Here is a 15046-nt window from a genome sequence, read left to right as displayed (position 1 = left end):
GGGGGGGGGGTGGGCTATGAGTAGACAAGAGGAGAAGAGATTAGTTTTGAAAAGGGACTGGAATACTGTGAGGGTCTCAGAATAGCGGAGATTTTTGGGACAATATGTTAAAAACGTTTTGTTTTTTTTAAATGTACATTTTTTTTCTAAAATTATAAATAGTGAAAAATTAAATATAAGATATTACAATACTAAATTTTATACAAGTGATTTTTCTTAACCAAAATGACAAAAATGTCATGAAAACAGATAGTATTCTAATACGGGTCCTTTTAGACCCGCTTATTGAAGAGTGTAGGGTCCAGTCATTCGTGCATCGAAGGGTTAATCACACCTCAAAAGTCCCCGGTTTGTAAAGACCTCAAGACTGAATGCAAGAATATCTGACTAAATTAAAAAGGAGTAAAATAGTTTGAGGTCTTGGTTTCGAAATACAGATTATCTGTCTTGTTGTTTTTCCTTAAAATGTGATTAAGAAGATCCTTTAATGGAAAATGAAAACTCGCAAATATATATCCTACCTCCAAAATGAAATGACGTTGCTTTTTCGCTACGTGTTGTGGATTAGTGCGTTGGTGTTGGGATCAGGGGGTCACAGGTTCAAACCCCACTGCAGTCAGCATGTCGTTGTGTCCCTGAGACACTTCACCCCAAATTGCTCCTGTGGGGATTGCCCACAGAGTATGTAAGTCGCTTTGGATAAAAGCGTCTAACAAGTGACATGTGATGTAATTTAAAAAATACATTGCTCACAAGAAAGTGCCCCTGGTGTGTGAAGGCCTAAGACTAAATACGAAATAATATGAATAATACCCCTTAGCTCTGTAAAGTGCCTCCATAAACATTCATCTGTTGTCATCTTGCAATTTATTTATTTATCAAAATAGTTATCACTGTAACAAACAGTATTTAATTTCATCTTTCTGTACAATATTTAAATGTACATTATTTTCTTGTATATATCATATTGTATTTACGCATATATGGACTTTTGCACTATTTTTATTTTTTATTTTATTATATATGTTGCATCTTTGGCAAAGGAGCTCAGGTCATATGATTGTCATTGCCATTTCTAAACTGTAGCTTATGTGCATAAGACATTAAAACCTTTAAATCTTGAAAAAACAAAACAATGGCTGACTAACTGAACCCCAGTGTCTTGTCATGACGACAGGTGGAGTTTAGAGCTCAGACAAACAGACGGTCGCCAAACACGCAGCCTGCATTTCAGGATAGCATCTGCGAGTTGTAAGAAAAGACAAGTTAAGCCGGGACTATGTGGGTCAGTGAACCTGTGACCTCTGGGTATGCAGACCCTCTCATAATGCTGCCGATGACATTCAACATAACAGAGTCTTAGTTCAAACACTGGAGTGCTGAGTGACCTTCAGAGAGGAATGATGTGAATTTACAGACAGCATTTGGTGTTTCACCGGACAGCAAATACGTATATTTACTCACATAAAATACTATTTTTTATCCTTTCCTTTATACATCTACTCCACTACATTTAAGCTGCGGATATTGTACTTTTAATGCCTCTACTTAATTTATTTAACCCTTGTTACTTTTGACCTATAAAAACACATGATGCTGATGATGCAGTTCTTTACCAATATCGGTATTTAACTTAATTTCTTCATTTGGCACCACATTGACAACGTTAAATGCTCTTACATTCAAACTTAATAGCCAAAACCACCCTGTAGCTATCGTGCATACTATTCTGATCATTTTCAGGTTCATATCAGTATGTTGTGCCACTACTGTGACATGTTTCCTTGCTTTAATGTTTGTGTTACGACTGAATAAACGGGTTTGAACTCAATTGCACGACTCACACACTTTTTTAACAAAAAAGGTTTTATTCAAACCAAAACTCACGACAGTGGGAAACTAAATCACTCTTAACGAGGAAAAACAGAATCAAAACAAAGTCGCTCTTGATGAGGAAAAAACACTGGGAGCATGAATATAAGAATACTTAGACAAGACGTGGCTCAAAGCTCTGCTTGGGATTCTTTCTGGCATGATGCGCTGGTAGACGGTCACATGAAACGAAACGAACTGGCACAGGACAGAGGGAGACGAGGACAATAAATACACCAGGTAATGGGGAACAGGTGGAAACAATCAGGGGCGTGGTCGACAATCACAGGAGTGGGAGACACACAAGGAAGGGAGGTCAGAGTATCTGAAACGAGAGGAAAGATTACTATTCAAAATTAAAGGGGAAAATCAGGAGACAAAGAAAAAAAAACACTTAACTAAACTAACATCATTTGCGAGAGATGACAGTTTGTTTTTCTCAATCTGCCTGAGCGCTCGCTTAGCATGCGAGAGGTAGCTGGATCGATGCCCGCATTCTCCACAAAACTTTAGGGAGACGGTGCCGCAGTGGATAGAGCCTTGGTGTTGGGATCAGGGGGTCACAGGTTCAAATCCCCACTGCAGTCAGCATGTCGTTGTGACACAAGACACTTCACCCCAAATTGCTCCTGTGGGGATTGTCCACAGTGTTGAGCATGGAAGTCGCTTTGGACATGTCATGTAATACAGTCCTCAGTAAACCCACATTTCTAAGAATCATATAGCCTTCCAGAAACACTTGTGGGATTCTTGGTAGAGCTACTTCAGAGACAGCTCATGATTAATAGCAGCAGCAGCAGCAATATGCTTACATTGAGCTCCAGCAGACTGCATTGCAACAGAGCGAGAGAAATTCTTCAGCAACAGGCAGAGAAAAATAAGAGAAAGTGAGTGAGGAGAAACAGCTTGTTTTGTTTCAACTGAATCTGTGTTATTGTCATATTCTTAAAGCTGTTAGTACATTCAACCGCACAGCACTACATTTTAATTGTCTGGTATTTGTAACAACATTCCCTAAAAGGCACAATCACCACGAACACGGCTAAAGGGTAAAGTACAGTAACTACAACTAGCTAACGTTGTAGCCTAGCAGAGTGGACAAGTTGCTGTTAGCTGACAGTGAGGTCCATCAAAGTGACCACGCCCTAATTTATGCAAAAACTTTAAGACCTAACAAAAATAAAAGGGTTGGATTATAAAACAATTCACTCAACACTTAATAATCATTAAGGTGGAATCTAAGTATATCCCGAATGATTTGTATTGCATCCAGGGGTAGAAACATATTTATTTCTGCTGTAAAGTTGGGCATTTTAACCATAGATTTTAACATGGAAATTCATCCTTTCTGCAGTCATCGCCTATCGGCCAATAGATGAACTGCAGTTTGTGGCACTTCCTTATTGGCCTCCCGGCTCTGCCCCAGAGTTTGCCGCTTGATCCTAACGTTAGATTTTTTTAATCTGGATATTGCACTTTTGCTTCAACTATTCAAAAAGTGGTGTTAATATGTGAACATTAACCTGGTTAACAAAATGGTTAAGTATAAGTAAAAGTACCAAAATCAAATGCAAAAATCCTGTTGCTTTTGCCAAGGTAGCCCTTTCGATGCTTACTTCCGGGTCAGATACAAAAAGACGTCATCCCTGCAGCACTCCTTAATATTTTCGTGTGAATAGACACAGAGCTGAGGAAATGGGTGGGTTGTTGGTAGAAGATGAAGGAAAAAAAGCAAGGCCAAGAGAGAGAAGGATGGGAAGGACAGGAAGAGCACGTGAAGGCTGGCAGTGTGTTGTCCAACATCTGTGTGTGTGTGTGTGTGTGTCAGAAAGTGTTTTACGTCACTGCATGACTCACACAGGAGGAGGCTCCACACGTACTCCATTCACACACACACTAATTCATCCATGAAGGTAATGTGTGCAAGGTCGCCACATGTCTAAAAATAGACAAGCAGGCAGGAACATACAATGTACTTAACACACACTTGAAAAAACACTCAATACTGCGAACAAGCAGAGGAATCGAAGTACATTAAGATCTCCTCGGAAGAAAGGAGGATTCTGTGTTGAAGTCTCTCCTGATTGGCCAAAATATAGTTTAGGTCAAACAGGTGTCCATAAAGCCTCCTCAGAGACCGGACACAATTGTATTGCCATTTTTTATATATAAAACGTATATATATAAAAATGACCTATACAGAGTGGTGCAGGAATGAGTCATAAAACCCAGAAATGAGTCAGCATTTATTCACTTCCTGTTCCCTAGTCTCAAGCTTTATGGTTTTCTGAGTGTGTTTCACTTAGATGCCTGAAATAAGCTCTGTCTTTATTAAAAGCTTAAGAGGTTTTCAGGTTTTGATCTACGACATTAAATACAAGTAAACGAGATGAGACTACTAAACGGCGAACATTGGCCACCTTTAGCTTAGCGGTGGAGACTTGAAGTCATGTGACTGTGATGTATAGCCTAACGTTACTTTTTGCTTCTGGAGATTGCATTTACGCTTCAACAATTTTAAATGTATATGTGGAGATTATCACTGTGGAGAAAAGTAGAAGGATAAAATGTCCACTAATGAAAACCTTATTTTAACTTTTATAAGGATCTGCCGGAAACACCTCCATGGGACTCCTTTGTTTACTTCCTGAACATAGTGACATCACTACGTAACACTTGCGCTTCTATTGGCTAGCGCTCCAACACATTGTACGTGATAGGCTAAGGAGCGGGACTTTAAGAGCTTTTTGAACATTAAAGCATGGAGACATGTCCCAGTAGAGTAACTACATACTGATATACACCTGGGGCCGTATTCACAAAGCATTTTATCTTACCGCTAGGAGTGCTCCTAACTCGCGCTAAAACATTTTACGTAGGAGTTTTTTCTTAAAAGTTATTCACAAAGCCGCTGAGACCTACTCATACTAAGGATAAATCACTAAGAGTGAACTAAGAGTGACGCGCCGTTGCTATGGATGACGTCGATTCTCGTGCATGAGTTTAGAAGCGGTCAGTACGGTGATTGGTTGTTCAGAGCAGGCGGTCTCGGTGAAACTCATCCGCAACATCCCACAAACGAGCCCACTAAAACAAGGAAATAGCCTAGGCTAGAAATGTATTCCTATCAAATAGTTATGGACAGTGCAGTTAGCAGAATACACGCATGATGACAAGTTTGTGCAGACCACGATAATGACGTTGTATATGCACGTTAAAGAGAGAGAGCAAACAATAAAAATACGTAAATTGCATTAAATCAAGGAGGCAATTAAAAGCGCCCTGCAAACTATTATCCAATGAGCATCCCTTATAGCTTGGTAGTCAGTCGGCACGGTATTTGGTTGGTAGTTACGTGAGAGATCTGGTGTATAGTAGGTTGTCAAATAGGCCTAAAGGAAACCCTGTTAGTTGTTGACTGTGTCCTAGTTTCGGTTGAGTACCGTTACGTCCATAAGGGCCACACCAGCCACGATAACTGCCCTCCGTGTATTTTTATTAACGCGGTAGTTTTCTACTCTCTGCACAAGCAGTTATCTTTCTTGACATGTAAGGTAGTTGTGCGTCTAACAAAAGTAAGTAGTACTATCCCTGAACTTGCGCCATACCCGACAATAACTTTCACAAATTCACGNAAGGCCTTCAAAGTGTCCTCTTCTCTGGAATCCATCGATCTGATTGGTTATTAGCAAATGATCAAAGTAGTACGGAGGAAACATATTTTCGTTTGGATTGCTGGTCTGGGAGAAGCGTGTGTGTGTGTGTGTGTATTTTTGCGTTAGTGTGTATTGTGTTTGTTTCCCAACAAAACCCTCACGAGAAACATCGGCTGTTGTTATGCCTGCTGTGACGTCAAGTTACTCCGTTCACCGCTTGTATTTATGCCGTCACAAGCTTCAAAGTTGTATTTATCATCTGAATTTGCCAAAACAAGTTTAATATTCTGAAAGCCAAGACTTTGTTTATTTGAAATCAGATGAAAACAAACTGTAACGGACCCTGCCGTGTTATCTATGATTACTATACGCCTCCAGCGGAGGGAGGGGGGGCAGGTCTCTGGAACAGCAGAGTGGCGAGTGAGAGCTGTCTTCTTCCCTTTCCAAGCTTCAAACATGTATTTATCGTTTGATTTTGGAAATAAAAGTTTCATATTCTGAAAGCCAAGACTTTGTTTATTTAAAATCAAACAAAACACCCGAACCCTGAAAAACTAGTTTTTTTTACATAATCCACGTTTATTTTTAAATGAGCCGTTACGACTTCCGACTGATTTCGATAGAGCGGGTCACATATATGTACTATATTATAACTATTATTATTTCTTAAAATAATTTAAAGAAAAAATATATAATTTTGGGGGAAAATCTGACTTTTATCTCAGAATTGTTTTCACTAAATTCAAAAAAAGAAATAAACATTTGGTCAGATCAAAAAAAGAAATGTGACACCGTAGAATAAGGACCACACTTGTCACACATGATTTTATTTGTATAATGTCCTTCATGTTTGTTGATCTGTAAAGCCCACTGAGACCAATGTGTTTGTGACATTGGGCTTTGTAAATCAAATGAGATAATGGTTGAGGACGTGTTAGTTGAAGTCCTATTGCAGGTGTGACATAAGTACTTCAGTAATATAGGTCAACAAGGGCCTTTCAGAGTGTCTGTGTCGTTTCTGCAGATGCCTAAAGCCTGAAGCCAGACGATTGTTTGTGACGTGTAAACAGAGGCTGTTTCTCTGAACACACAATATCATGCGATGAAGCGTGACAAACAGAGACAGCACTGTGGTGAGGACAGAGTACAAAACAAAGACACACACACAGTTGTTTACCTGCAGCCCGATGGAGCAGGTGGCGTTTGGGCAGGACAGATCCTCCATCTCTGAGCCGCTGGACCCGGAGGAGGAGACGCTGATCTGATCGGCCGGGACCTTTTTAGAGCCGTCGCTCACTGTGAGCAGGCTGAGGACAGAGAGACACCATGAGAACCAGTCAAACATAATGCTGCAATAAAGGGCTGAACAAACATACATCACAAGTGTTGGTCACTTTTTTATTTTTAAAATCGAGTCTATTTACAATTAAAGTGTTCATAATGAAGCTTCAATGGTTTGGGTTATGAGGTTATGATGTAGTGTCTTTTTCTTGAAAATAATAATAAAATCAAGTCATCTTCAATATAAATAGGGTCTCTAAATTGGACTACGAATTCACCTTTATTAATTGATTACTCAATTTTGAATATACATATCTCACATTCTTCCTCAACATAAATACACATTTTTGTAATCACATTTTTTTTTATATTACTATGTGGTTGCCTAGGTTTCTTTTTTTATATTTGGGGTTGTATAAAAAGAAATATAATCCTAAGCACTACTAGGATCTAATTGTAAAAAATAATATAATACTGGTCGAGTCTCAGCTTTATCGGCAACTGTGCAGAACTATGGACTTTAAACAAAACAAATACGGGAAAATATTTAAACTAATACATTTTCCTTTTACTGTGTGTAAACACTTCATACAACAAATCACACTGCTCAACAGATTACATCTTGTTGTAGCAACGTGAACACTCTCTGCACCCACTGTGACTTTAGTGTTCAGGTGTTGTTTAAAGGTAGGTGTGTGTGTGTGTGCGTGTGTGTGCGTGTGTGTATAGTGTACATAGTAAAATGTTTGCACATTTAACAGTGAGCGCAGCAGCGTACTCACGAGGAGAGTTTCTTTGTGAGCGTGCGGTGTCTCCAGGAGGTCGGAGAACACAGATCCACCGGAGGCTCCAGCTGCCTCGACAGGTCATAGCTGTAACAAAAACATATATTCATTTACTGAGGAAAATGCTGTTTTTACTGGGAACATTTTTACATCATTTTCATATTTATTTTTTGTAAATAAAGTTATTTTCACTTTCCTCAGGTTTCTTTTATTATTCTTTACAGCCCATGTTTTATTCGACTTTAAAATGATCATATACTGTCTTTTTTGTTAAGCATTTGTAATAACATTTCCTACATTGAAAGTATTGTGGCAGCAAATATTATATCACTTGTTTTTTGGACATAAAATGAAATACAAACACCAATCAGGAAAATCTGGGGTGGCAATAATAATTTAACAAAAACAAAAGTAAAATATTTGTTGTTGTTATTTGTCTATTTATGACATTGTTCTTGTCCATTTAAAACAATGTTATTAATAACAAATTGTAACTTTATGTATTGTGTATTATTTATTGTAAATGGACACTTCTACTATTTGGCATAGGTTCATAACTGCTCTGGTAATTATATAATGTTTATATAATTTTAGCTTTTTTCCTGCAGATAGCAGACTTCTTCTTTTATTTGTTCAGCCTTCTTATACATTCATAGAGTTATACTAGTTCATTTTTACAATATAAATGTCAAAGGAATGGCTTCTTTACGACAAGGTGAGGTCCTTGTTATCCACTGATAATAAAAACAGATTAACTGACCACCAGACATTACTCAGTGTAACAGGACACTTTGATTGATGCTGCACCTAATTCAATGGAAAATTATAAAAGCAACGCAGGTGTATTCGTCCATATGGGGAGGTTTTATTGACAGTAGAAGAATTTTAACAACGCATAATTCGGATTATGTAACTCGACTTTTATTGGGAATTTCAGCGGGCGTTCCCTCTGCTTGGGATCCGATCACAGGGGTATGATGGGAATATTAAACCACTTTTTATTGAAGCTCACCTCTCCAGCCAACACTGAACGGGTTGTCGCGGGGACGAGGTGCTGCCGTACTGACATATTGTTTATTATTGACATTTTTGTTTTAGCTGACTGGTTTTCTATTCATTTATTTGTTGTTGTATGTCTGTTTGTCTTCTGTCTGTGTGGGATTTTGTTTGGTATTAAGCGGGATTTACATTGTTACCTATTTTTCTATAAAGAGAAGATTTTTTTTTACCTACTTCTGACACATGCTCTGATAGAATAACTGTATGCTGTTGAAAAAACCCAATAAACAAAGAAGCTCACCTCTCCAGATCTGTGAGCAGCTTGCTTCCCCGCAGCCAGGCAGAGATTCTGGAGTGATGGGGCAGGTTGTACTGGGAGCAGGACATCTGCAGCACACGGATCTGAGACAAAACATCAAACTCCTGCAGGGAGACGGAAAGGACAGAGGATTAAAACAGAATGAACGAATGAAAGTGATCCTTAAAGAGATATGAAAAGGTCTAAAAATGAGCTCTGCTAAGTGCCCCGATAAACATTCCTGTTTGTCATCTTGCAATCTACTTATTTATATAAAATAGGTATCACCACAATAAACTGTATTTAATTTAGTCTTAATGTACATTATTTAATATTCTGTTCTTGTCATATTCTATTTACATGTATAGACTTCTTGCACTATTCTTTATTTTGTATTTTATTATAGGCTACATGTTGCATTGTTGGAGGAGCTCAGGTCAGAAGATTTTCATTGCCATTTCTACACTGTAGCTTATGTGCATATGACAATAAAACCTATGAATTTGAATTGAATTTGTTTAAACCTTTCTTTAGCTTTCGTCATGTCCGACTGAAAAGACAAAATGTCCCTGTTTATTCTGACCATGCAAATATACTGCACACACCCAGCTAAGTCAGTGCTGACAGAAATGTACGCGGACACTTTGTTTAAAAATAAAAGTGAATATATAAAATATGGTACAAAGAGGAACCACTTACCCTTCTCCTCTTCTCAAAGTTTATGAGCCCACCCTGTCAAAAGAGAAAGAATGTATATTGAATACAATAATGATTTATTGGATCAAGTAATAGTATAATTTGTTATCTTTTATTGTTCTTTTGCTAACATCCCTATTTATTATTAAGAGCACTATATCTAAATGTCACTAAAATTGTCTTTAACAGGTTGTGTATATTTTTTTAATAGCAATACCTCCTGTGAATCCTTCAAAACAATATGATAATATAATAACACAGCTGTAATGAAGGTAATCAAAATGTCATGTAGATGTTTCCAATATGTATACACAACCTACTACTAGAAAGCTAAAACAAGAAGGCTAATATCAAGCTAGCTGATGATAGCTAAAACGAAATGTCCTTATGTCGATTTTCTTTAGCTCTGTAAATAAGATAACATATACATTTGGTTGAACTGACATCTTAGTCATTTAGTTAATATTGTTTGAGTAGCTAAATGAGTCGGTAACTAATAAAGTTAAAACTTGACTAAACGCCTGCTAAGGGTAGCTAACGTTAGCTTAGCTTTTGTAGCTACCATTTTGAATCCCATTGAATTCACATAATTATCTGAAGTAAAGCTACCTTTAGATTACATTAACATTTATGAAATTGTTGATCCACTTGTCATATTGGTTTAAATTTGAAAATTGTATTGAAGCAGACTGCAACTAGCAAAACAGAGTAATACAACTAGCATACTCCTTACAAATGCAGAAAAGGAGGGATTGAAGTAAAGTGTAACTTATTACTTGGTGAAAATTCATGACATAAAGACATATTTTACTGAACACAGTATATACCTAACTATTGAATGTTAACACTGTCAAATATTAAACAGAGGAACTGTATTAAGGCTACATTATTTACCTCCACAGTGTCTAGCAGAGCAGTGTCCAGCATGGTGAGGACGGTCAGATATGTGCCCAGGTAAGGAACCACTCCACTGGAGGTACTCTGCAGACACACATGGAAGAAGGGTTAAAGTTTCCTGTGTCACTGACTGCGTGTGGTTATTTGTGTCCTTTTAACACAGTCATTAGCTTTTTATTTTATTTGATGCATTCACACAAGGAAAATCCCATTTAGCAGCACTGTGGGTTCATGTTACGGCCCAGGAGAATGTGCATATGACTCATAAAAGACCCCAGTCTGGTCTATTATTACCGTCCTATAATCCCGGTGATCTGGGGCCATTTGAAACTTGCTCAGCTCAGAGCGAGGCTAAAGATAGGTTTGGGTATATGCCATGCCAGACATACTCCACCCACACGGAGTGAAACCCGCTCTCTGGTGGCTTTTAACGTTGTATAATAGGGTTGCATGTGAGATTGTGAAAAGCTGAAACTAAGCCCTGCCCCAGGTTGAAAAAAAAAAAAGACAATATCACAAGAAAAATGAACATTGTGAAAAAGCAAATGTATCACATCTGGCTCTCGGCTTCAACATATCTCAATCCTTTCTGATCCTGAGATATGGCTTACCATCTGTCTGGGGATCGGACACCTCTTCGATATCTTTGGGGAAATGTTATTTACAGCCGCCGCGCCTCCATCCTGTCGAAGTAGGTCAGACAGAGCTATATTCAGTTGGAGGTGATATTTTAAATGACTTAACCTCACCAGCATATTTTTTTCATTTGAATGAAGGAGCAGACTGGACAAAATGCATACATGCTCGTGAAGCAGGTTCTTCAACACAAGAATAACACTTATTATACATTAACTTGGATATCCTGTTTAATTATTATCTTGTGCAAAGGGCGAGAGGCCACTTTCAAGCTTTCTCTCGGAAGTCTTTGTATGTTATATCTATGAAAAGCAGCGATTAGGCTGTAAGCAAATGTGTGAGTCACTGAGGTTAAACGGAGAAATGCCTCCTTTGATGAAAGGGCTGCGCCTGAATGATGCAACTACAGTATATTGGAAAGTGAAAAGGAGAAGAAGTTAACAAAAGTGGGACATTTAGAAAGACATCCAAATGGATATCTTTGGATGGTATTTTAAAGCAATGAATACTTCTGTGTTTGTGCAGATAATACCAGTCTTTCTATGACCTATTGACTTTCACTAGACAAAAGTCACCTCTGACGCAGCTGCCTTAAGAGGACTTCATAAGAGAAAAGAGGGAACACAATGTGCTGCAGGCGACTGGTTTCCCATTAACTCTGTTCAACATTTCTGTAAATATTAAACTTGAAAAATGTATCTTTTGTAATGATTATAAAAAGAGAAATCCATGTGCTTAGGAGGACAATCATTCCCAGACATGGTTTCAATACGTGACATATCGTATGTACTATTCTCTGTATGCAACAGGTGCTTAGAGTGCTTAGATGCAAACGTAGGAAAAATATTTTCTATTGAAATATATAGGAAGATTACCACCTTAACAATTGTTCTTGTCAGGTAGCATTTACTGTAGACTATCTTCTATCTACCTACATTATTTTACACAGTGAGACAATTTCACATGAACTACATACAGTATCATCAGGAGTGTATGTTCCCAGGCTCCTTATGTTTCCCAGCTAATGTGACACATTTATAAGACCGTTTAAAGCAGGGGTGTCAAACTCAAGGCCCGGGGGCCAAATCCGGCCCGCGACTTCATTTTATGTGGCCCCACAAGAGCTTGCAAAGAATATAATATATTTATTATACGGTTACATGCCGCTTTACAGAAGGATTGCCCATAAACTACATGTCCCACAATGCATCTCATTTTGACTCTTTTCCCAGAATGTGGCTTTAATTTTTAAATCATTTCGTGACATTCTCACTGAAGAGACTTGCAATTATTTGCCCTAGACTTCTGCTTTCAGACGTAGTTAACTATGAAGTTATTACCCTATCCGATAATAATCCAATGCAGAGGCAATAATGTTATATAATACATTATTTTAGATATATGATATGTTTATATATGTATTTCTAGATAGTCTTAAAGTTACAACCGGCCCTTTGAGTGCAACCATAATGCTGATGTGGCCCGCGATGAAATTGAGTTTGACACCCCTGGTTTAAAGGGTTTTATGTAGACGGCTTTTACAGTTTTTTTCCCTATAGGTCAAAACGTTCAATGTACGTTTCCCTGGGTTTTTAAATCACACACGGATTACAGTTCACTGATGTTATACTAGGTTAATTATACACCGTCACCGTGGGCAAGACTGTTTTCTTTACTCCTTACATTGATATCTTGACAATGGCTGTAAAGATTTGTACAATTCAAACTGCATTTGAAACATCCATCTCCCTTTAACCTTTGTGTGATTTGAATTATAAAGATGCATATAAACGTTGCAAAGGTAAACACTGTAAACACATTTTCCTTCTCACCTCCAGCAGGAGCTCTCTGTTGGTCAGAACACAGTTCTCATCAGGGAAGGTTTCCCAGAGGTTATCAAACGTCGCCATGCTATCCCTACAACGAGACAAAATGTATTAAATATGCAGCCATTTTCCCCAAAACTAGACATTTGAATACTATAAAACATGACCAGATGTTAATGCCTTAAAGCAACAACATGAAGTTATGCTTCAGTTATTGTTAACTGCCTTGTTGATGATCCTTATGTCACCAAGAAGCAAGACATTTGCTGACTTGCTCAGTCAGTGACATTGAATTGCACTCGATGAGGGTTTAATGTCCTCATTAAAAGGACGATTATGTAGAAAACAACATAAAAGTGACAGAGAGGGACAGAAATGTGGCCTTTGAGACGTCTCTAACCCAACCTTACCTGTTAACAGCAGCCCAGGTCTTTCTCAGCCTGTAAACTGCATTAGACTGAAGGGCCGACAGGATGGCCTTGAGAGAGGAGAAGTTCTTCAACCGACGACAATCCTGCAGAGCAAACAACGAGCATTCAGTGGATTCACCTCATTTAAAATGTAATTGTATTGTTACCCATGCTTTGTGTTGGCATATGGTGATAAAGGACCAGAGGTGGGAAGTACTGGAGTACAAATACTTCGTTACTGTACTAAGTACATTTTTCTGGTATCAGTACTTTACTCCACTACTTATTTTGTTTTACTTTGACTTCTTACATGTTGAACACAAATACCTGTACTTTCTACTTCTTACATGTTGAACACAAATACCTGTACTTTCTACTTCTTACATGTTGAACTCAAATACCTGTACTTTCTACTTCTTACATGTTGAACACAAATACCTGTACTTTCTACTTCTTACATGTTGAACACAAATACCTGTACTTTCTACTTCTTACATGTTGAACACAAATACCTGTACTTTCTACTTCTTACATGTTGAACACAAATACCTGACTTTCCAAACAGGCTGGTTCCTTTAGTTTGAATGTGTGTTTGGTGGCGTGATCATTATTATTTAGAGTCATTGCGTGCCTATTGATTTGAACACGATCCGTGTATCNNNCAGGATAATTTCTAATTCCTATTAGATCTGGCCCGCCGGTATATTGCACGCACACCTTCCCTCCATCCTGAGGGTCTCCTCCGCTCAGAGCCTGACCCCAAACATTGATGACCTTGCACCCAAGATGAGATGCCAAGTATCTGAACTAGCATCACAGAGCAGCACACTGAGTTTAATGGATGTTTCCTTCTGCACTTTCTCTCTCACGACAACAGGGCATGTTTGGTTTGTTCTTTGAGGGAAATAGTTTTGTTGAAGCTCCTGGGAAAATGTACTTGTAAGAAATGACTCTGGAAAAGCTGCAGATAGAGCCATAAGAAATGAATGCAACTGATTATTTAATGTTTAATGTTGTTTTTATAGGCAATCATTTAAGATTTGTTAGTTCCAGGTTTAATATGTGCAATAAGTTCATTTCAATAAGTTCTGCAATAAACATTGAACCAGCCCGGCCCTCGACTAGCATCGTTTTTTTTATTTTGGCCCACTTGTGTATTTGAGTTTGACACCCCTGCTGTAGTTTGTTCTATAGGTTTTAGTGCATGTAAATGGTCTGCAAAGGCTCAAATCCCTGTCACATGTCACAGTAGAAGCACAGCATACACATGTACCCTGTATATGTCCTCTTTAATACAACATCTTATGCGAGTGATTTACGAAGCCAATATGTTGTCGTGGAAAACCTCACAAACCAAAATGTGTTTTAAGTTTAAATGGATGTTAACACAAGCGGCTTGTTTACAAGAAGTCATCTGTGGATCTCCTCCTTTCAGTACTTGACATTTTGTTCTGCAAACCTAGTTTCAACAGAATGAACGCAAACATATTTTTCTGCATTAGGTAACGTCTTCCTTTATTTGAGGTAGAATAGAAATAAGCAGTATTATATAAGCTTTGTATTTTCTGCTGGCCTTCACTCTTTCTTTCTTTCATTCATTCATGGTGTCCATTAGCACTCCTCTGTCTCTTGCCAGCCATTCACATGGACACACACACACACACACACACACACACACACACACACACAC

General features: G+C 38.2%; 1 protein-coding gene and 1 long non-coding RNA gene across 3 annotated transcripts in view; both read right to left on the bottom strand.

Annotated features, from left to right (window-relative positions):
• Positions 1-5363, bottom strand: part of LOC104956473 (uncharacterized) — a 28032-nt gene extending 22669 nt beyond the window's left edge. The window contains exons 1-2 of the long non-coding RNA XR_799560.1: positions 5352-5363; positions 1219-1223 (exon numbers count right to left, since the gene is read on the bottom strand). This is a non-coding gene — a long non-coding RNA (uncharacterized lncRNA). The remainder of the gene's footprint in view (positions 1-1218; positions 1224-5351) is intronic.
• Positions 5364-6459: 1096 nt separating this feature from the next.
• The window catches only part of LOC104956471 (ral guanine nucleotide dissociation stimulator-like 1), a 16378-nt gene continuing 7791 nt past the window's right edge, over positions 6460-15046 (bottom strand). Inside the window, exons 7-14 of one of the 2 annotated variants that reach the window (XM_010783953.1) lie at positions 13357-13460; positions 12953-13037; positions 11096-11167; positions 10482-10568; positions 9591-9623; positions 8895-9016; positions 7592-7681; positions 6460-6835 (exon numbers count right to left, since the gene is read on the bottom strand). In XM_010783953.1, coding sequence (XP_010782255.1) covers positions 6475-6835; positions 7592-7681; positions 8895-9016; positions 9591-9623; positions 10482-10568; positions 11096-11167; positions 12953-13037; positions 13357-13460 — 954 coding nt within the window. In that variant the 3' untranslated portion in view covers positions 6460-6474. The remainder of the gene's footprint in view (positions 6836-7591; positions 7682-8894; positions 9017-9590; positions 9624-10481; positions 10569-11095; positions 11168-12952; positions 13038-13356; positions 13461-15046) is intronic. The other variant, XM_010783954.1, reaches the window with a different exon arrangement.

The sequence above is a fragment of the Notothenia coriiceps genome, unplaced genomic scaffold, assembly GCF_000735185.1.
Source record: "Notothenia coriiceps isolate Sejong01 unplaced genomic scaffold, NC01 NC01_scaffold00026095, whole genome shotgun sequence".
Taxonomy (NCBI): domain Eukaryota; kingdom Metazoa; phylum Chordata; class Actinopteri; order Perciformes; family Nototheniidae; genus Notothenia; species Notothenia coriiceps.
The sequence above is the reverse complement of the archived record's forward strand: the minus strand, read 5'-3'. Positions and strand labels throughout refer to the sequence as shown.